Source organism: Macaca fascicularis, chromosome 16, assembly GCF_037993035.2.
Source record: "Macaca fascicularis isolate 582-1 chromosome 16, T2T-MFA8v1.1".
Lineage (NCBI taxonomy): Eukaryota > Metazoa > Chordata > Mammalia > Primates > Cercopithecidae > Macaca > Macaca fascicularis.
In genome coordinates, this window is record NC_088390.1 from 41362254 (window position 1) to 41379263 (window position 17010).

The 17010-nt window shown below is 43.7% G+C and overlaps 1 protein-coding gene across 8 annotated transcripts in view; it reads right to left on the reverse strand.

Annotated features, from left to right (window-relative positions):
* RFFL (ring finger and FYVE like domain containing E3 ubiquitin protein ligase) overlaps nucleotides 1–17010 on the reverse strand; it is an 80849-nt gene that overhangs the window by 15307 nt on the left and 48532 nt on the right. For 4 of the 8 annotated variants that reach the window (XM_015438169.3, XM_005583443.4, XM_074019007.1 and 1 more), the window contains one exon: nucleotides 2132–2319. In XM_015438169.3, coding sequence (XP_015293655.3) covers nucleotides 2132–2311 — 180 coding nt within the window. In that variant the 5' untranslated portion in view covers nucleotides 2312–2319. Of the gene's footprint in view, nucleotides 1–937; nucleotides 1096–2131; nucleotides 2320–17010 lie in introns of all 8 variants that reach the window. The other 4 variants (XM_074019011.1, XM_074019008.1, XM_074019010.1 and 1 more) reach the window with 2 other exon arrangements.

A 17010-nucleotide genomic window follows, 5' to 3' on the forward strand; every position in this document is an offset into this window, starting at 1 on the left:
CCCCTATTCCCTGGAATATGGGAAATATTACATGAGAGAATGTATATAAAACCTTAGCACAAGGTAGATGCTCCAGAAAAGGTAAAACAGTCACCTTTAATTTCTTTTCCCCTTACCGGCACCTAAGACCCAGTCCTCTCTTAACACTCTGAGATCTGAATATCACTTCCATGGCTCCAAGCATAACCTCCTCCTCCAACTGGTCCAACTAAAGAGGCTGGGTGCCAGACTCCCTCCAAAACTGTCGGTCACAGCTAAACCACAGAGAGGTATTACCAATAGAGGTGGGGTATTTGGCTTGTGGCAAAATTACAGTCTGCCATTTCTCTTTAGGACTGAAAACTCAGGGAATGCAAGGGCCACATCTTCCTTATGTTCTCTCTATAAAGTCCTGAATGTTATCTGTGCTTTGCACCCAGAAAGCAATCAGAAAATACTGACCATAATGAAGAAAAAGGAAAAGAAAAAGACAGTAGGATCCATGTAATCATTTCAATTCAAGCACTTCTAGAAAAAGACATTTTGAAAGCCCCTGGCTGTTAAATGCCAAACCCTTAAGATAAGAATGCTGATCCACTTAAGCATGAAATTACAAATGAAAAATTCTCATAGATGAAAACACCCTTAATATTCACAAAATTCACTGTAAATTGCACAAAATTAATTCATACTTTTGTAGCAAGAAAATATTGTACCAATAATCATCTTTTACCATCCAAACTGGAATTTTTCTTCCCCTCACAGAAGCTCTTCTTGTTACACACACTTTTCTTTTGTCACATTGTATGGTGTGCACTGTCCTCACCTCCCTGTGCGACTGCAAGCTCCCTGTTAAGCAGGAATGACCTTCTTCATCTCTGCCTCCCTAGCCCAGGCAATTCCTGATACACAGTAGATATTCAGTAATTCATTTTCCAATAAATAAGAAAAAAAGCACCTTATTTTAATCATTGCCTTGCTTCTGTAGGCACCCAGGCCTATAACTGTCATCTTCTACTCGACATGCCGAACGTCTTCTGGAGGGGGCTTTGGAATCAAGGACCTGGGTTTGAATCTCGGCTCTGTCATTTAATAACTATGTGATCTTGAGCGCTACTGAAGTCAAGGGAAAAGAATGAGTATTTTAATATCTCTCATGCTATTTGTCAGGAATTTAACACATTCAATGTTCTTCTTAAATTTTAAACCCTGAGCCCTAGTTTCTCATATGTAAAATGGGATTTGGGAGATTCTAAAATGTATATCATAGCTATTGTGCGGATTAAATGAAATAAAAAAAAATTTAAATTCCTTAAACAGTCCTTTGCACATAGCAGATGGTTTAAAAGTATGATTTCCTCTCAAATTTCGCATGATCACCATTTTAACATCATATCCTATCACTTATTCTGGGCTGCAAACTTCCCATTCTGCAGAAAAATGCAGAATGCAGGAGTTCTTTATCCAGGTGAGGGTTTACCTTCTGCCCTAATCCTGCTTGATCACAGATAACTCACTGTCTCTGGAAGAGGGAGGGTGCACACCTAGACACCATAATCCAGCCAGTAATTTTACTTCCAGTTCACTCATTTGGGAAGCATGGCTCCCAAGCATTTCAAATGAAATCTGCTACAGTAAATAAGCTCCAGTCTTTGTTATGGTCCTAATGTATCTGAGGCATCCTTAACATTGTTTTTGATAAAAAGAACAAGTTAATCTGCAATCAGGTCTTTTGTGATGGTGGCTAATGAAGTAAATAACATCAAGTGCCTACGACATTCTAAGCATCGTGCTAGGCACCCTTCATGGCTTTCTTGTCTCACTTTATTCCCACAACACTGAAAGATGAGGACAACAATCATCCCATTTTATGACAGGGAAACTGAATCTCAAGAGAGGTTAAATCATATAGCTAGTAAGCAGCAAAGCTGATAACTGAATTCAGGTCTACTGACTCCAAATCTATGCTGACATGCTTTGCTTTTGCTTTTACTTGGTTAGTTCTTCTTGAACATTTTTGTGACAGGGACAGGTCTCGGTCACCAGCATTACACAGGGAAAGGCAAGGTTGCAGGCACTCAGAGGGGTCAGCAGTGCTTGCCCATGGTCCATAGGCTGCAGTGGCAGAGCAGGCCAAGAAGTCAGCACTCACCTTCCTGGCTGTGCTTGCAAAGTGAGCCCCACAGGACTTGCAGCTTGGTTCCAGGCCTGTTGGGGAAGGGAAGGAGCTGTACCCAGGATTGGAATAGGCCTGCATCCTGGCTCCCTGGGGTGGTGGGACCTCTTCAGGCTGTCCATCCAGGCAGAACCAGTTGCAACAGGTTGCCCACATGATAAAATCTGGTGCAAGGGAGGAAAGGGGAAAAGGTCAGAGTTAAGATACACCTCTACTGTCCTTTTGATGTCCGAGAGCACAGGTGAGCAGTGATACTCAATCCACACATGCCACCAAGGTAGAGGGGTGGATGTGTTTTCAAGGATCACAGCTTTTTTTTTTTTTTTTTAATCCTCCCGAGACAGAGTTTCGCTCTTGTTGCCCAGGCTGGAGTGCAGTGGTGTGATCTTGGCTCACCGCAACCTCCGTCTCCTGGGTTCAAGCAATTCTCCAGCCTCAGCCTCCCGAACAGCTTGGATTACAGGTGCCCGCCACCATGCCTGGCTAAATTTTTTGTATTTTTAATAGAGACAGGGTTTCACCACATTGGCCAGGCTGGTCTCAAACTCCTGATGTTGTGATGGGCCCACTTTGGCTTCCCAAAGTGCTAGGATTAAGGCGTGAGCCATGGCACTGGGCTGGGGAAGACTATTGTTAATTGCTTTATATAAACAATGCAACCCAGACTCAAAGAAATAAAATATATAGGTAATATATAGAGAGTTAATATACAGAGTTGAGATTCTACAAACCCAGGTTTTCTGACTCCAAACCTAACATCCTTTTCCCCATACTATGTTGTCCATTCATTGATTTCTCCTCCTGCCAGCCAGTAAAACTACTCTTACATTTGTACCCCCAATCCTAGATAAACTTCTATCACAGCACCTATTATACTTTCTTGCCCAGGTATATCTTGCTCTTTATTTTCTATTACTAAGCCATAAATTCCTCCAAGGGCAGGGAATATTCTTTCATTATGTACCGTACTGTTCCCTAGCACTATTGTCCACGTAGCAGAAGCTCAACAAATATTTGCTTCCTTCCTGAATCAGAGCCTCTGTAGGTTTATTAAGAAGTGTTCAGAGCCAGGTGTGGTGGCTCACGCCTGTTAATCTCAGCACTTTGGGAGACTGAGGCGAGCGGATAACCTGAGGTCAGGAGTTTGAGACCAGCCTGACCAACATGGAGAAACTCCATCTCTACTAAAAATACAAAATTAGCCAGGTGTGGTGGCACATGTCTGAAATCCCGGTTACTCAGAAGGCTGAGAGAGGAGAATGGCTTGAACCCAGGAGGCGGAGGTTGCAGTGACGGGAGATTACGCCACTGCACTCCAGCCTGGGTGACAAGAGTGAAACTCCATCTCAAAAAAAAAAAAAAAAAGAAGTGCTGGCCAGGTATGGTGGCTTACGCCTATAATCCCAGCACTTTGAGAAGCCAAGGTGGGAGGATCGCTCGATCTCAGGAGTTCAAGACCAGTCTGGCCAACATGGCAAAATCCCATCTCTACAAAAAAATACAAAAATTAGCCAGGGGTAGTGGCACACACCTGTAATCCAGCAACTCAGGAGGCTGAGATATGAGGATCACTTAAGCCTGAGAGGCGGAGGTGGTAGTGAGCTGAGATTGTGCCACTGCACCACTACACTCCAGCCTGGGTGACAAAGTGAGACCCTGTCTCAAAAAAAAAAAAAAAGAAGTGTTGGTTTATTACTCCCATTTTACATATCAAATGCAGGTACTGGGGACAAAGGGGTGATGATTTCTATGATCAGAAAACAAAGAAGATCTGGATTGAATCCCTCAAATGTCAGAATAACCCAACAATTGTAAGAGGGCCCACTGAAATGCCAAGCATTGATGTGAGATATGAGTGTTTTTCTCAGTCGACTAAAGCAGCCAATGTAGACACATTGAGCCTGAACTCTTTGCTTACAGAGATAATAAACGAAACATTTAGTGTTATTATTCGATAATCAGTTCACACAATAGAATGCTCTGCTGCCTCCTGACTCATTGTTTTAACAAAGGCACTTTCATAAAGTGGAAGGAACTAAGAAGCCAACTGATTCGACCTGGGTCATTTTATAGAGGAAAAAAGAATGAGAACCAGCAAGGGGAAGTAACTTCCTAGGTCAAATAGCTCATAACCTTAGACCTCTTCACTTCTCTAGGTCCTTTTTAGCTTTCCAACACTGCCTCCACTGCACCTGTGATATAAATCTCTCCCCTGCAGGGGGCCCTGGTTAACACCTGTCTCCCCAACTTGCCTCTGACCCCGACCACAACAGGGATTGTGATAGTCTAACAGTGCCCAGTTAGACAGGTAGCTCAACAAGAACCAGCAAATGAATGAATCATATCCAATATCTAAGTCTTAACTAATCACACATTTGTTCAGTCTTCAGCACATCAAGAACATTTCTCTCTTGACTCGATATAACCTGTTTGAGGGTTCTAAGTTCCCAGAAGAGGAACTTAGTTCCCAGGAACTTAAGTTCCCAGAAGAAGAATTGCAAGTAATCTGGCCTTTACTTGCAATTAACAGTTCACATGGAATAATGAAGTAAAGAGTTCTTCACAGAGTGTGTGTATGATAAAGTAAATGAGCTCTTTGTTGGCAAGAGAATGGAGATAACAGAGGAGGAATAGCCCTCTGAAATAGATATTTTGTAATTTTTTTTTTTTTTTTTTTTGAGACAGGGGTCTCACTCAGTCACCCAGGCTGGAGTGGAGTGGTATGATCTCAGCTCACTGCAACTGCCGCCTCCCAGGTTCAAGTGATTCTCCTGCCTCAGCTTCCTGAATAGCTGGGATTACAGGCGTGTGTCATCATGCCCAGCTAATTTTTTTTTTTTTTTTGAGATGCAGTCTTGCTCTGTCGCCCAGCCTTGAGTGCAGTGGTGCAATCTCGGCTCACTGCAAGCTCCACCTCCCGGGTTCACATCATTCTCCTGCCTCAGCCTCCCAAGTAGCTGGGACTACAGGCGCCCGCCACCATGCCTGGCTAATTCTTTGTATTTTTAGTAGAGATGGGGGTTTCACCATGTTAGCCAGGATGGTCTCGATCTCCTGACCTCATGATCCACCCAACTTGGCCTCCTAAAGTGCTGGGATTACAGTTGTGAGCCACCGCACCTGGCCAATTTTTGTATTTTTAGTAGAGACTGGGTTTTGTCATACTGCCCAGGCTGGTCTCAAGCTCCTGACCTCAAGTGATCCACCTGCCTCGGCCTCGCAAAGTGCTGGCATTACAGGTGTGAGTCACCATGCCCTGCCAAATTTTGTAATTCTTTAAATCACATGTTGATAGACAAATCTGAGACAGTGTGTAATAATAAAAAGAATATAGAATCTGGAATAAGAAGGCCTCAGTCCTAAGTCCTGCTCTACTACTTAAAGGCTGTGTTATCTACCTCTAACAAGTAATAGACTTTCTGTACTTCATTTTTCTCATCTGGACAGTCTGTATGCTATAAAGCACTATATAAACATTAGTTGTTGTTATCTGCATTATAACAATGCTTTTAACTACAATTTTTCTGGGAAGGCAAAGGTACAAAATAAACCTAATAAACCTACAGATTTCACAACAATTACCATCTGGCTTTCCAGGCTTGTCCCCTGCAAAGAGGACAAGGTTGTAGACAATTCACTAACTTTTTTTTGGGATGGCGTCTCATTCTGTCGCCCAGGCTGGAGTGCAGAGGCGGGAGCTCAGCTCACTGTAACCTCTGCCTCCCAGGTTCAAGTGATTCTCCTGCCTCAGCCTCCCGAGTAGCTGGGATTACAGGCGCCTGCTACCATGCCTGGCTAATTTTTGTATTTAGCCAGGGGTAAATACAATACATGTTTGGGCTGAAGATAAAGGTTTGGGAACACGTGGCCCACCCGAAGTACGTAAAGCCAGAGTGGGGCCGGAGACTGATTAGATGGTCTGGGTCAGAAGAGAAGAAGGCACGGGAAAACCACATCTACAAGGCAGCAGGGGAAAGCCCACAGCAGCACAGAGGAAAAAAGAATGCTCAGAGAAGGTGGAACTGGAGAGTGTTTTTAGTTTCAAGAAGAAATTATCAACGCTGTCAAATGTCTCAGAGAACAGAATACAAGGAAGAATGCAAAATGCCCAATGGACTAAGGTTTAGGAAAGTGTCCATATGTGTTCTCTGCCTAAGCAGTTTAGGAAGAAAGAAGCTGATAATCATAGGTTGGAAAGTGAGAGTAAGAATTCACACAATTCCAAGGATAAATTATTATTTCAAGAAACTTGACTATAAAGTGAAAGGAAGAGAGAAGGCAGTTGCTAAAGAAGATCCAGTGTCACCAGGATAAATGTAGACATATTCACAAACTGCTGAGAAGTCCCCAAAAGATTAAGAGACTGTAGAGGAAGTGAAGCTGGCAATAAATGGGAGTAGGAGTAAAGGCTGGAGTAGAAAAAGAAGTGATCCGGCTGGGCGCGGTGGCTCATGCCTGTAATCCCAGCACTTTGGGAGGCCGAGGTGGGCAGATCACCTGAGGTCAGGAGTTCGAGACCAGCCTGGCCAGCATGGTGAAACCCCATCTCCACTAAAAATACAAAATTACCCGGGTGTGGTGGCACGCACCTGTAATCCAAGCTACTCAGGAAGCTGAGACAGGAGAATCACTTGAACCCGGGAGGTGAAGTTGCAGTGAGCCACTGCACTTCAGCCTGGGCATTTTGAGCAAAATGCCGTCTCAAAAATAAATAAATAAATAGGAAAAAGAAGTCATCATGTGATCAGGATTAGGGGGTAGGTCTATTCCCAGGCAGGATAAAAGTCACTTCATTCACCAGACAGTGGGACAGAGGTGAAGGCAGGTGTAACCAAATATACGTTTATAGTATTAGCAATAGAAAAGTGGAAGTACGAAATAAACAGGAAAGGGGCTAGGCACAGTGGCTCACATCTATAATCCCAGCATGTTGGGAGGCCAAGGCAGGAGGATCGCTTGAGGCCAGGAATTCATGATCAACCTGGGCAAGACACTGAGACTCCATCTCTATAAAAAACAATAATAATAGGCCGGCCGTGGTGGCTCACACCTGTAATCCCAGCACTTTGGGAGGCCAAGGCGGGCGGATCATGAAGTCAGGAGATAGAGACCATCCTGGCTAACACAGTGAAACCCCATCTCTACTAAAAAAATACAAAAAATTAGCCGGGTGTGGTGGCGGGCACCTGTAGTCCTAACTACTCAGGAGGCTGAGGCAGGAGAATGCCGTGAACCCAGGAAGCAGAGCTTGCAGTGAGCCGAGATCATGTCACTGCACTGCAGCCTGGGTGACAGAGCAAGATTCTGTCTCAAAAAATAAAAAAATAATAATAAAAATTAGCTGGGCATGGTGGCACGCACCTGTAGTCCCAGCTATGTGAGAGGACAGAGGATCACTTGAGTCCAGGAGGATGTAGTGAGCTATGATTGTGCCATAGCACACTCCAGTCTAGGCACCACAGTCTAGGCAAGTTTCTGTCTCAAAAATTAAAAAAATTAAAAAGGAAAGGGGAGATAGATTTAGCCACAAGAAAAAAGTAAACTTTTGTTCCACACAAGGAATCTACAGGTTGTAAATTTTTCCTACAAGGACTTTGCACAAAATGGGCAGACCCACCTGGTAAGGCACAATCAGTAGGAAAAACTAGAAAGTTGTATATTGTTTAAATCCATGTACTTTTTTTTTTCTTTCTTTTTTTTCTTGAGACAGAGTTTCACTCTTGTCACCCAGGCTGGAGTGCAATGGCACGATCTTGGCTCACTGCAACCGCCACCTCCCATGTTGAAGTGATTCTCCTGCCTCAGCCTCCCGAGTAGCTGGGACAACAGGGAGCTACCACACCCAGCTAATTTTTGTATTTTTAGTAGAGATGGGGTTTCGCCATGTTGGCCAGCCTTATCTCGCACTCCTGACTTCAGGTGATCCACCTGCCTTGGCCTCCCAAAGTGCTGAGATTACAAGCGTGAGCCACCATGCCCGGCAAAAATCCATGTACTTTAACAAGCGCTTAGGAAGCACCAGCTATATTGTGGGTACTGGAAACACCAAAAGTGATTTCGACTAGGTCCTTGTCCCGAGGGGATCTGGGGCCTTGAAAGGCATATAACTCAACCTGAACATCTTGATACAAGACAGAAGAAAACTCTTCTTTAGCTGGAGTCAAGAGAACCCATCTTCCTCCATACTATTTTTATTCTCTTAACTTTGGTTCTAACCTTAAGTGCCTCTTCTGAACATCTCTGAAAGAAGAGCTATCAGCCTATTCAAGTATTTGGCTAATTTTAAAAAGGAGGCTGGCTGGCGTGGTGGCTCAGGCCTGTAATCTCAGCACTTTGTGAGGCCAAGGTGGGCGAATCACATGGTCAGGAGAGCAAGACCAATCCCGGCTAACATGGTGAAACCTCGTCTCTACTAAAAATACAAAAATTAGAGGCCGGGCGTGGTGGCTCAAGCCTGTAATCCCAGCACTTTGGGAGGCCGAGACAGGCAGATCACGAGGTCAGGAGATCGAGACCATCCTGGCTAACACGGTGAAACCCTGTCTCTACTAAAAAATACAAAAAAAAAACTAGCCGGGCGAGGTGGCGGGCGCCTGTAGTCCCAGCTACTCAGGAGGCTGAGGCAGGAGAATGGCGTAAACCCGGGAGGCGGAGCTTGCAGTGAGCTGAGACCCGGCCACTGCACTCCAGCCTGGGCGACAGAACGAGACTCCATCTCAAAAAAAAAAAAAAAATTAGCTGGGCGTGGTGGCGGGCGCCTGTAGTCCCGCTACTTAGGAGGCTGAGGCAGGAGAATCACTTGAACCCGACAGGCGGAGGTTGCAGTGAGCCAAGATTGCACCACTGCACTCCAGCCTGGGCAACAGAGCGAGACTCCATCTCAAAAAAAAAAAAAAAAAGTTGCCATTCTGTTATCCCATAGTCTCCAAGTTTAGATGGAGAATGAAGTCTTATGCTAGGAATATACATATGTGGGGAAGGGGGTTATTACAGGAAAGAGCAGGTAGTGGCAAAATTCTCCAATGCTAACATACCTTAGACCTGCTCAGTCTAACAGAACAGGTTTGCCAAAGTCAGCCGACTAGGCTTTTACTCTCTCCCTCTCTCTCTCTCTCTCTATATATATATATATATATACATATATATATATATATAATTACTTTTTTCTATTATTTTTTTTTTTGAGATGGAGTTTCACTCTTATCACCCAGGCTAGTGTTGGGACTACAGGTGTGCATCACTACACCTGGCTAATTTTGTATTTTTAGTAGAGATGCGGTTTCACCATGTTGGCCAGGCTGGTCTTGAACTCCTGACCTCAGGTGAGATATGCCTGCCTCAGCCTCCCAAAGTGCTGGAATTATAGGCATAAGCCACCACGCCTGGCCACTCTGACAGGTATTGAAACAAACAAACAAAAAAAAACATGTCCTAATGTGGTCAGTTAGAAGTACTCTCCTGCCAAACTGGAAAGCCCTAACCCTAAATAACAACTACGTTCAGGGTTATATCAGAGGGTGGAAGGAAAGAGTTTGTAACAACGCTATACAAGCTAAAATACTTTTCTCTTGGGAATACATTTTTCATTCCTCATCCCTAAATAGATAGATATACATACATGGCATTTGATATTGCTATTAAAGGACTGAAAGTGGAACTAATTGTGAGGTGTAGAAAGAATTCTCCCTAAGGTGAAAACTGAAAAAATTTCTCTCTTATCTACAAACCTCTTTCTGATGTTGAAAGAAAATGATCAGATCTTCACTCAGGGCTTGAACATTCCTTCCCAAACTCCCCTCACCCTCTTCTTAAAAGACAGACTTGGCAATTTAATCCTCAAAAACAGTGTCTAACTGCTGTCCTACAGAGCTTGCTTGAAGCCTACTAGGGTCTCCTCTTCCACTTTCCCTAAAGGGGAGAAAAATGGGAGATGTAGGGCCAGTAGTGAGTAAGAACATTTACTATTCCCTGTGGAAGAACCCTGTGATATGAGGCAAGAATGGCTAGCTAGCATGTAGGATTTTGTCAGCTTGATAGGTATGCTAGTATTTCTTGGGAGACTTAGCCCTGCTGAACAGGAAAATAACAGTGTTAATAACAGAATAAAACAAATTACCTATTCCAGGTAGGCTTGGTACAGTCATAGTTAGAGGCAAGAGAGTAGATAATGTGATTTCAACCTACAAAGTCCTAGATTCCTAAGTAATTTTAAAACACTTCTCCGCTTGTTCACCTGCCCAAGGCAAATAATTTAAAGTAGATCAGTGGTTGTCATGAGTCTTCCCAAGAAGGGGAGAGAGGAGTAAAAGGGCCATGCTGGTTTGCAATGTAACTCCAAAACCAGCAAAAAACTAAGGCAGTAAAAAAATCCCCAAGGTTCTCATCCAATCTATTCTGATTTTAATTAACTGCTCTGTGCACCAAGGTAGTTCTGCAACAACAGGCTTTACACAAAAGCACAGACAGCTACATCTTGGAATCAACACACTTATGGTGCACCCATTGTATAACGGTTTACAAAAATCCTTTTAAAATACCTAAATAAAATGCCCCCAAACCTTAAAGAAATGCCTTTCTGACATGGCAAATCAGAAAAGGGCTGGAAAGCAAGCCTTACAGAATCATGTCCGGTTTGTTGAGGGTGGTACATCTACTGTCACTAACATATTTCTGGAATGGTTAAAAGCATCTATCTATGTTGTTAGTGCATAAAGAAAAGTATCCCACGTTACGAATCATTAGTACAGAATGGACTTAGCTTCATCTTGTATATTATCATTAAAAAGCAATTAAAGTACAATTGCAATGGTTTTGAAAGGAAATTCTGTGAAAAGCCTATCATTAGGGCTTAGGCTAAGTCTCTAAAATAACTGATAAGTAATTACATATTTTGAGAAGTAAAGAAGAAAGTAGCTACTCTCTGCTGGAAGAATGTTTATTTGCCAGGCACCGAGATAGGTACTTTTACCTAGTGTTATCGCATGTGATCCTCATAGTTCTGGCAAGGTAGATTAGTTCTTCCCATTTTCAGGTGAGAAAAAAGGGTTCGGAGAAGTAAAGTAACTTGTTAAAGGTCACAGCTAGAGGATAGCAAAGCCAAGATTTGAACCTTGGTCACTTAGACCTTGAAGCCCACCCTCTTGAAATGTAGTCCCGATTTAATTTAAAAAATCAATCTGTCTACCCTGTGGCCCATCCCCTCTGGCTTTTGCTTTCCATCTCTACAGGAACTTTCCTATCATCATACAGGTATGCTCCAGAATCTCCCAGATGTTAAAAACTCTTGTCATAATGGAAGTACAAATTACGACCACCAAGTGTTACCACCACTGGAATAGCTAAAATGGAAAAGAGATACTAGCAAATGTTGTAAAGAGCAACTGGAGCAGCCGGGCGCGGTGGCTCACACCTGTAATCCCAGGCAGGCAGATCACCTAAGGTCGGGAGTTCGAGACCAGCCTGGACAACATGGTGAAACCCCGTCTCTACTAAAAATACAAAAACTTAGCCAGGCGTGGTGGCACACGCCTGTAATCCCAGCTATTCAGGAAGCTGAGGCAGGACAATCACTTGAACTTGGGAGGCAGAGGTTGCAGTGAGCCCAGATCGTACCATCGCACTCCTGCCTAGATGACAGAGCGAAACTCTGTCTCAAAAAAAAAAAAAAAAGGAAAAAGAGCAACTGGAACTCTAATATTGGTGGTGGAAGTGTAAATCACTGCAACCAATTTGGAAATTGTGTGTGTGTGTGTGTGTGTGTGTGTGTATGTGTGTACATGCACACACACATCTCTTTCCACGGCTTTGCAATTCTACATCTAGGCATATACCCAAGAGAAATTTATATTCACCGAAACAGTTTACAGGAATATCCATGGAAGCCCTACTGTAATAGCCTCAAGCTGAAAACAACTGAAGTGTCCATCAACAGTAGAATTATGATATGTTTACAGAGCAATGAGAAAAAACAAACAACTGATACATGCAATAGTACAGACGAATCTTAAGTTGAACAAAAGAAACAGGCACAAATGAATACATGGGAAATGATTCGTTTTACATAAAATTCAAAAACAGGCAAACTATGGTGTTCAAAATCAGGATAGTGGTCATCCTGTGAGGCAGGATTATAGATGGAAGGCAGCCCAAGGGGCTTCTGATAACATTGTGCTTCCTAATCTGAATGCTGATTATGTAGATATGTTGGCTTTGTAAAAATTCATCGAACTGTATACTTATAATTTGTATGCTTCTCTAGTTACACTTGAATTAAAAGTTTTTATGTTTTTGTTTTGGTTTTTTTTGTTTTTTTGAGACAGGGTCTCTCACTCTGTTGCTCAGGCTGGACTACAGTGATGCGACCATGGCTCACTGTAGCCTGGACCTCCCAGGCTTACCTGATCCTCCTGCCACAGCATGCCGAGTCACTGGGACTACAGGCGCGCGCACCACCACACCTAATTTTTTGTATTTTTTTGTCGAGACGGGGTTTCATCAAGCTGCCCAGGCTGATCTCGAACTCCTGGGCTCAAGCAATTCACCCACCTCAGCCTCCCAAAGTGCTAGGATTACAGGCGTCAGCCCCTGCACCTGGTCTATATGACAGATTTTTTCTTTTTTTTTTTTCTTTTTTTGAGACGCAGTCTCGCTCCATCACCAGGCTGGAGTGCAGTGGCGTGATCTTGGCTCACTGCAAACTCCGCCTGCTGGGTTCAAGCAGTTCTCGTGCCTTAGCCTCCTGAGTAGCTGGGATTACAGGCACGCACCACCACGCCCAGCTAATTTTTGTATTTTTAGTAGAGATGGGGTTTCACCATGTTGGGCAGGATGGTCTCGATCTCCTGACCTCGTGATCCACCCACTTCGGCCTCCCAAAGTGCTGGAATTACAGGCGCGAGCCACCGCGCCCAGCCAATGACAGATTTTTTTAAAGTACCTAGTCAAATATTTGTAATTTGTAAAAAAAAACCCAAAAAATTAAAAAAAAACCATTTTGACCACGCATTCTCTCCCTCCCCAGTAAAGCTCTTTTTCTGTGATCTCCTCTAAAATCAAACTCCTCCAAATATTTGACTCCCCTTTTTTTTTTTTTTTTTTTTTTGAGACGGAGTTTCACTCTTGTTGCCCAGGCTGGAGTGCAATGGCACGATCTCGGCTCACCGAAACTTCTGCCTCCCGGGTTCAAGCAATTCTCCTGCCTCAGCCTCCCGAGTCGCTGGGATTACAGGCATACACCACCATGCCCGGCTAATTTTGCATTTTTAGTAGAGAGGGGGTTTCTCCATGTTGGTCAGACTGGTCTCAAACTCTCGACCTCAGGTGATCCGCCCACCTCGGCCTCCCAAAGTGCTGGGATTATAGGTGTGAGCCACCACGCCCGGCCGACTCCACTTTCTTAACCCCTAATTCACTCTTAAACTTTCTCCAGTCTATCTTGAGCCAACCACTATTCCTAATCTCTTCAAGATCACCAAGGAATTCCAAGTGGCCAGATCTAATTGACACTTCTCTATCCTCATCTTAATCTTTCAGCAATGCTGGACACAAGCGACTCTCCCCCTTTAAACATCTCTTAGCTTCCAGCACTCTGCACCCGTGGCTTTCCTCCTACCTCAAAGCCTTTTTGCTGCTTCTTAACCCTCCCTTTGTTCTTAAATGTTGTGAGTGTCCAGGCTGTCTTGGGCCTCCCTCTCCACCCATACCTCAGGTTGCTTTAAATACCTTTCTTGGCGGGGCGCAGTGGCTCAGGCCTGTAATCCCAGCACTTTGGGAGGCCAAGGCGGGTGGATCACTTGAGGTCAGGAATTCAAGACCAGCCTAGCCAACATGGTGAAACCCCATCTCTACTAAAAATACAAAAAATTTGCCAGGCATGGTGACAGGCACCTGTAGTCCCAGCTACTTGGGAGGCTGAGATAGGAGAATCACTTGAACCTGGAATGCAGAGGTTGCAGTGAGCTGAGATCATGCCACTGCACTCCAGCCTGGGTGACAGAGCAAGACTCTCTCTCAAAAACAAAAGCAAAAAAAAAAATTAAAAACACTTTTCTTAAATCAAAGATTCACAAATTCCTACCTTCATCTTCCCTGCCCCTGCTGATGGGCTAAATCATCGTCTTTCATGTATTAATCACATTTCCCTCCTTAGGCCTTTTAGATTTGTTGTTTGTTCCTTCTGCCTGGATTGGTCTCCCTAGAACTTCCTATGTTTAGCTCCTTCTTGTCATCCAAACGTCAGCTTTAATGTAATTTTCTTTTTTCTTTTCTTTTTTTTTTTTTTTGTGAGAGATAGGGTCTCTTTCCACACTGGAGTGCAGTGGTTTGATCACAGCTCACTGTAAGCTCGAACTCCTGGACTCTTAAGGATCCTCCTGCCTCAGCCTCCCAAAGCTCTGGGATTACAGGCGTAAGCTACCAGACCCAGCCTTTTAATGTCATTTTCTAATTTCACCATAACATTTGGTATTAGCTGACATTATTTGCTTACTTATTAACTGCTTTACCTAACTGGAATAGAAATCCCATGACGGCAGGGACTTTGTGCTCCACTGAATTTCCAGAGTCTAGAATGGCTTCTTGGGTAAAAGAACAGCCTCTTAACAGGTTTCCTAGCTTTAATTCTTGCCTCTATCCAACTATTTCTCCACAAGGCATCACCCACTCCCCTCCTCCCCTCAAAACACACACTTAAAGCTCTTTAACGTTGCTTGTCCCTAGAAGTGATCTTCCTTGGATGGATTATCCAAGGCATCTACCCACTGAAAGAAACCATGTTAACTCTTTGTACATAAAAATGTTTAAAAACTCTTCAAAAAAAAAAAGTTCTTTCATGGACTCTTATTGCATTTTAGAATAAAAATAATCACTTCTTACATGGTTAAAGACCCTGACCACTTCTCCAATTCATACCGTGCTACTTTTCTCACTTGCTAACTTCAAGCCATAGTGGGCTGGTGTGTGAAGAACCGAAAGGTCACTACCTGATACCTGAGATGAGACCTGAAGGCTGAGAAAGGATTCTCTTTTACTGCACCCAGCTAAAAAGTATAATTCTAAAATGATGGCTGGGGATGGTGGCTCACTCCTACAATCCCAGCACTCTGGGAAGCCAACGCAGGCGGATCACGTGAGGTCAGGAGTTCAAGACCAGCCTAGACAACATGGTGAAACCCCGTCTCTACTAAAAACACAAAAATTAGTGGTGTGGTGGCCAGCACCTGTGGTCCCAGCTACTCAGGAGGCTGAGGAAGAAGTATCGCTTGAACCCGCGAGGCAGAGGTTGCAGTGAGCCAAGATCGCGCCACTGCACTCCAGCCTGGGCAAAAGAGCGAGACTCCCTCTCAAAAAAATAAATAAAATAAAATGCCAATGACCTACATGTTTCATAGGCCCTGCTGGCTGGAAAGCCCAAGGTCTCTCTCCTCTCTCTGGTCACCCAAAGCTTGGGTTTCTTACCATCCAAGGCCCTTGGTGGGACAGGCCCTGACACAGCTGATGTATACCAACAACATAATTTTAAAAATCACAATGTCCTGAGAACTCACCTGAAATTTAAAATCATCTCTTAGCTTGGAAGGCTGCTTACTTTTAAAATAAATTAGTCTGGCAAGCAACTTGAAATCCTTTGAAACTGTTTACTGGAATTTTGCAGTAAACCTGCCTGAGGTATCCAGCTTGACTTGTAAAGATTTAAAATGCTGGTGACAACACAATGAGCATAAAATAGGGCAACTGTTGCATTTGTAAGTAAGCAGCCTGCTGAGTAAACCATACTACTAACTGGTCTCATGTGCTGGGGGTGGGACAATGAAGCATGTTCTCTGTGATAGTGAGATTATTTCTGAGATATTTATTTTAAAATAAATAATTCAGTGGACAGGTGCAGTGGCTCACACCTGTAATCCCAGCACTTTGGGAGGCCAAGGTGGGCGGATCACCTGAGACCAGGAGTTCGAGACCAGTCTGACCAACATGGTGAAACCCCATCTCTATTAAAAATACAAAAAATTAGCTGGGTATAGTGGCGTGCACCCATAGTCGCAGCTACTCAGGAGGCTAAGGCAGGATAACTGCTTGAACCCAGGAGGCAGAGGTTGCAGTGAGCCAAGATCACATCACTGTACTCCAGCCTGGTGACACGACGAGACTCCATCTCAAAAGAAAAAAAAAGAAAAGAAAAAAGAATTCAGAATACCTAAGTCACAGAGAAGACATGTATATGGTAGAACTTTAGAACCCAAGGTCTGAATTAGGAAAAACAGCCCTGCTGAAATGGTACATGGGCTGGACATAAACAAGGAATATTTCACAGGCCAGAACTCAGGGGAGGAAAACACTTCCAGAGCTTTAAATACTAACAGACATTTTCTATCCTCCAAGGCAGTCCTTTGGATATGGGTAATGGATACATGCATATTTCCTAGGTAAGAATTTTATTTTAGGGCTAAAGTTTAAGAAGACAGAACAGTTGGAGAGAAAGGTGGGGGGAAAAAGGCTGTTCCCAAATATGTTTTACTCTGGCTTTAAAATCAGTCAGACCAACCTTAAATCCTGGCTCTAACACTGAATAAATGAATGAGCTTGAGTAAGTTGCCACTATGAGCTTCAGAGTAACAGGAACAAATTTCCTACACCTCACAGGCTGGACATAGAGGTGATGCTCAGTATAAAGGGGGATCATAACTTCACTGGACTTTTCAATCTTACATCAAGAGCAGAGGGCAGTAATAGACATTCAGTAAATAGCCATCATTATAATAAGGCACGGGTTCATGAGGATTAAATGTTTGCCTTTGCCTCTCTCCAAACCAGCTTCCAGAGCCTCCATTCACACTGAGATGTCAGTAACATCAAAG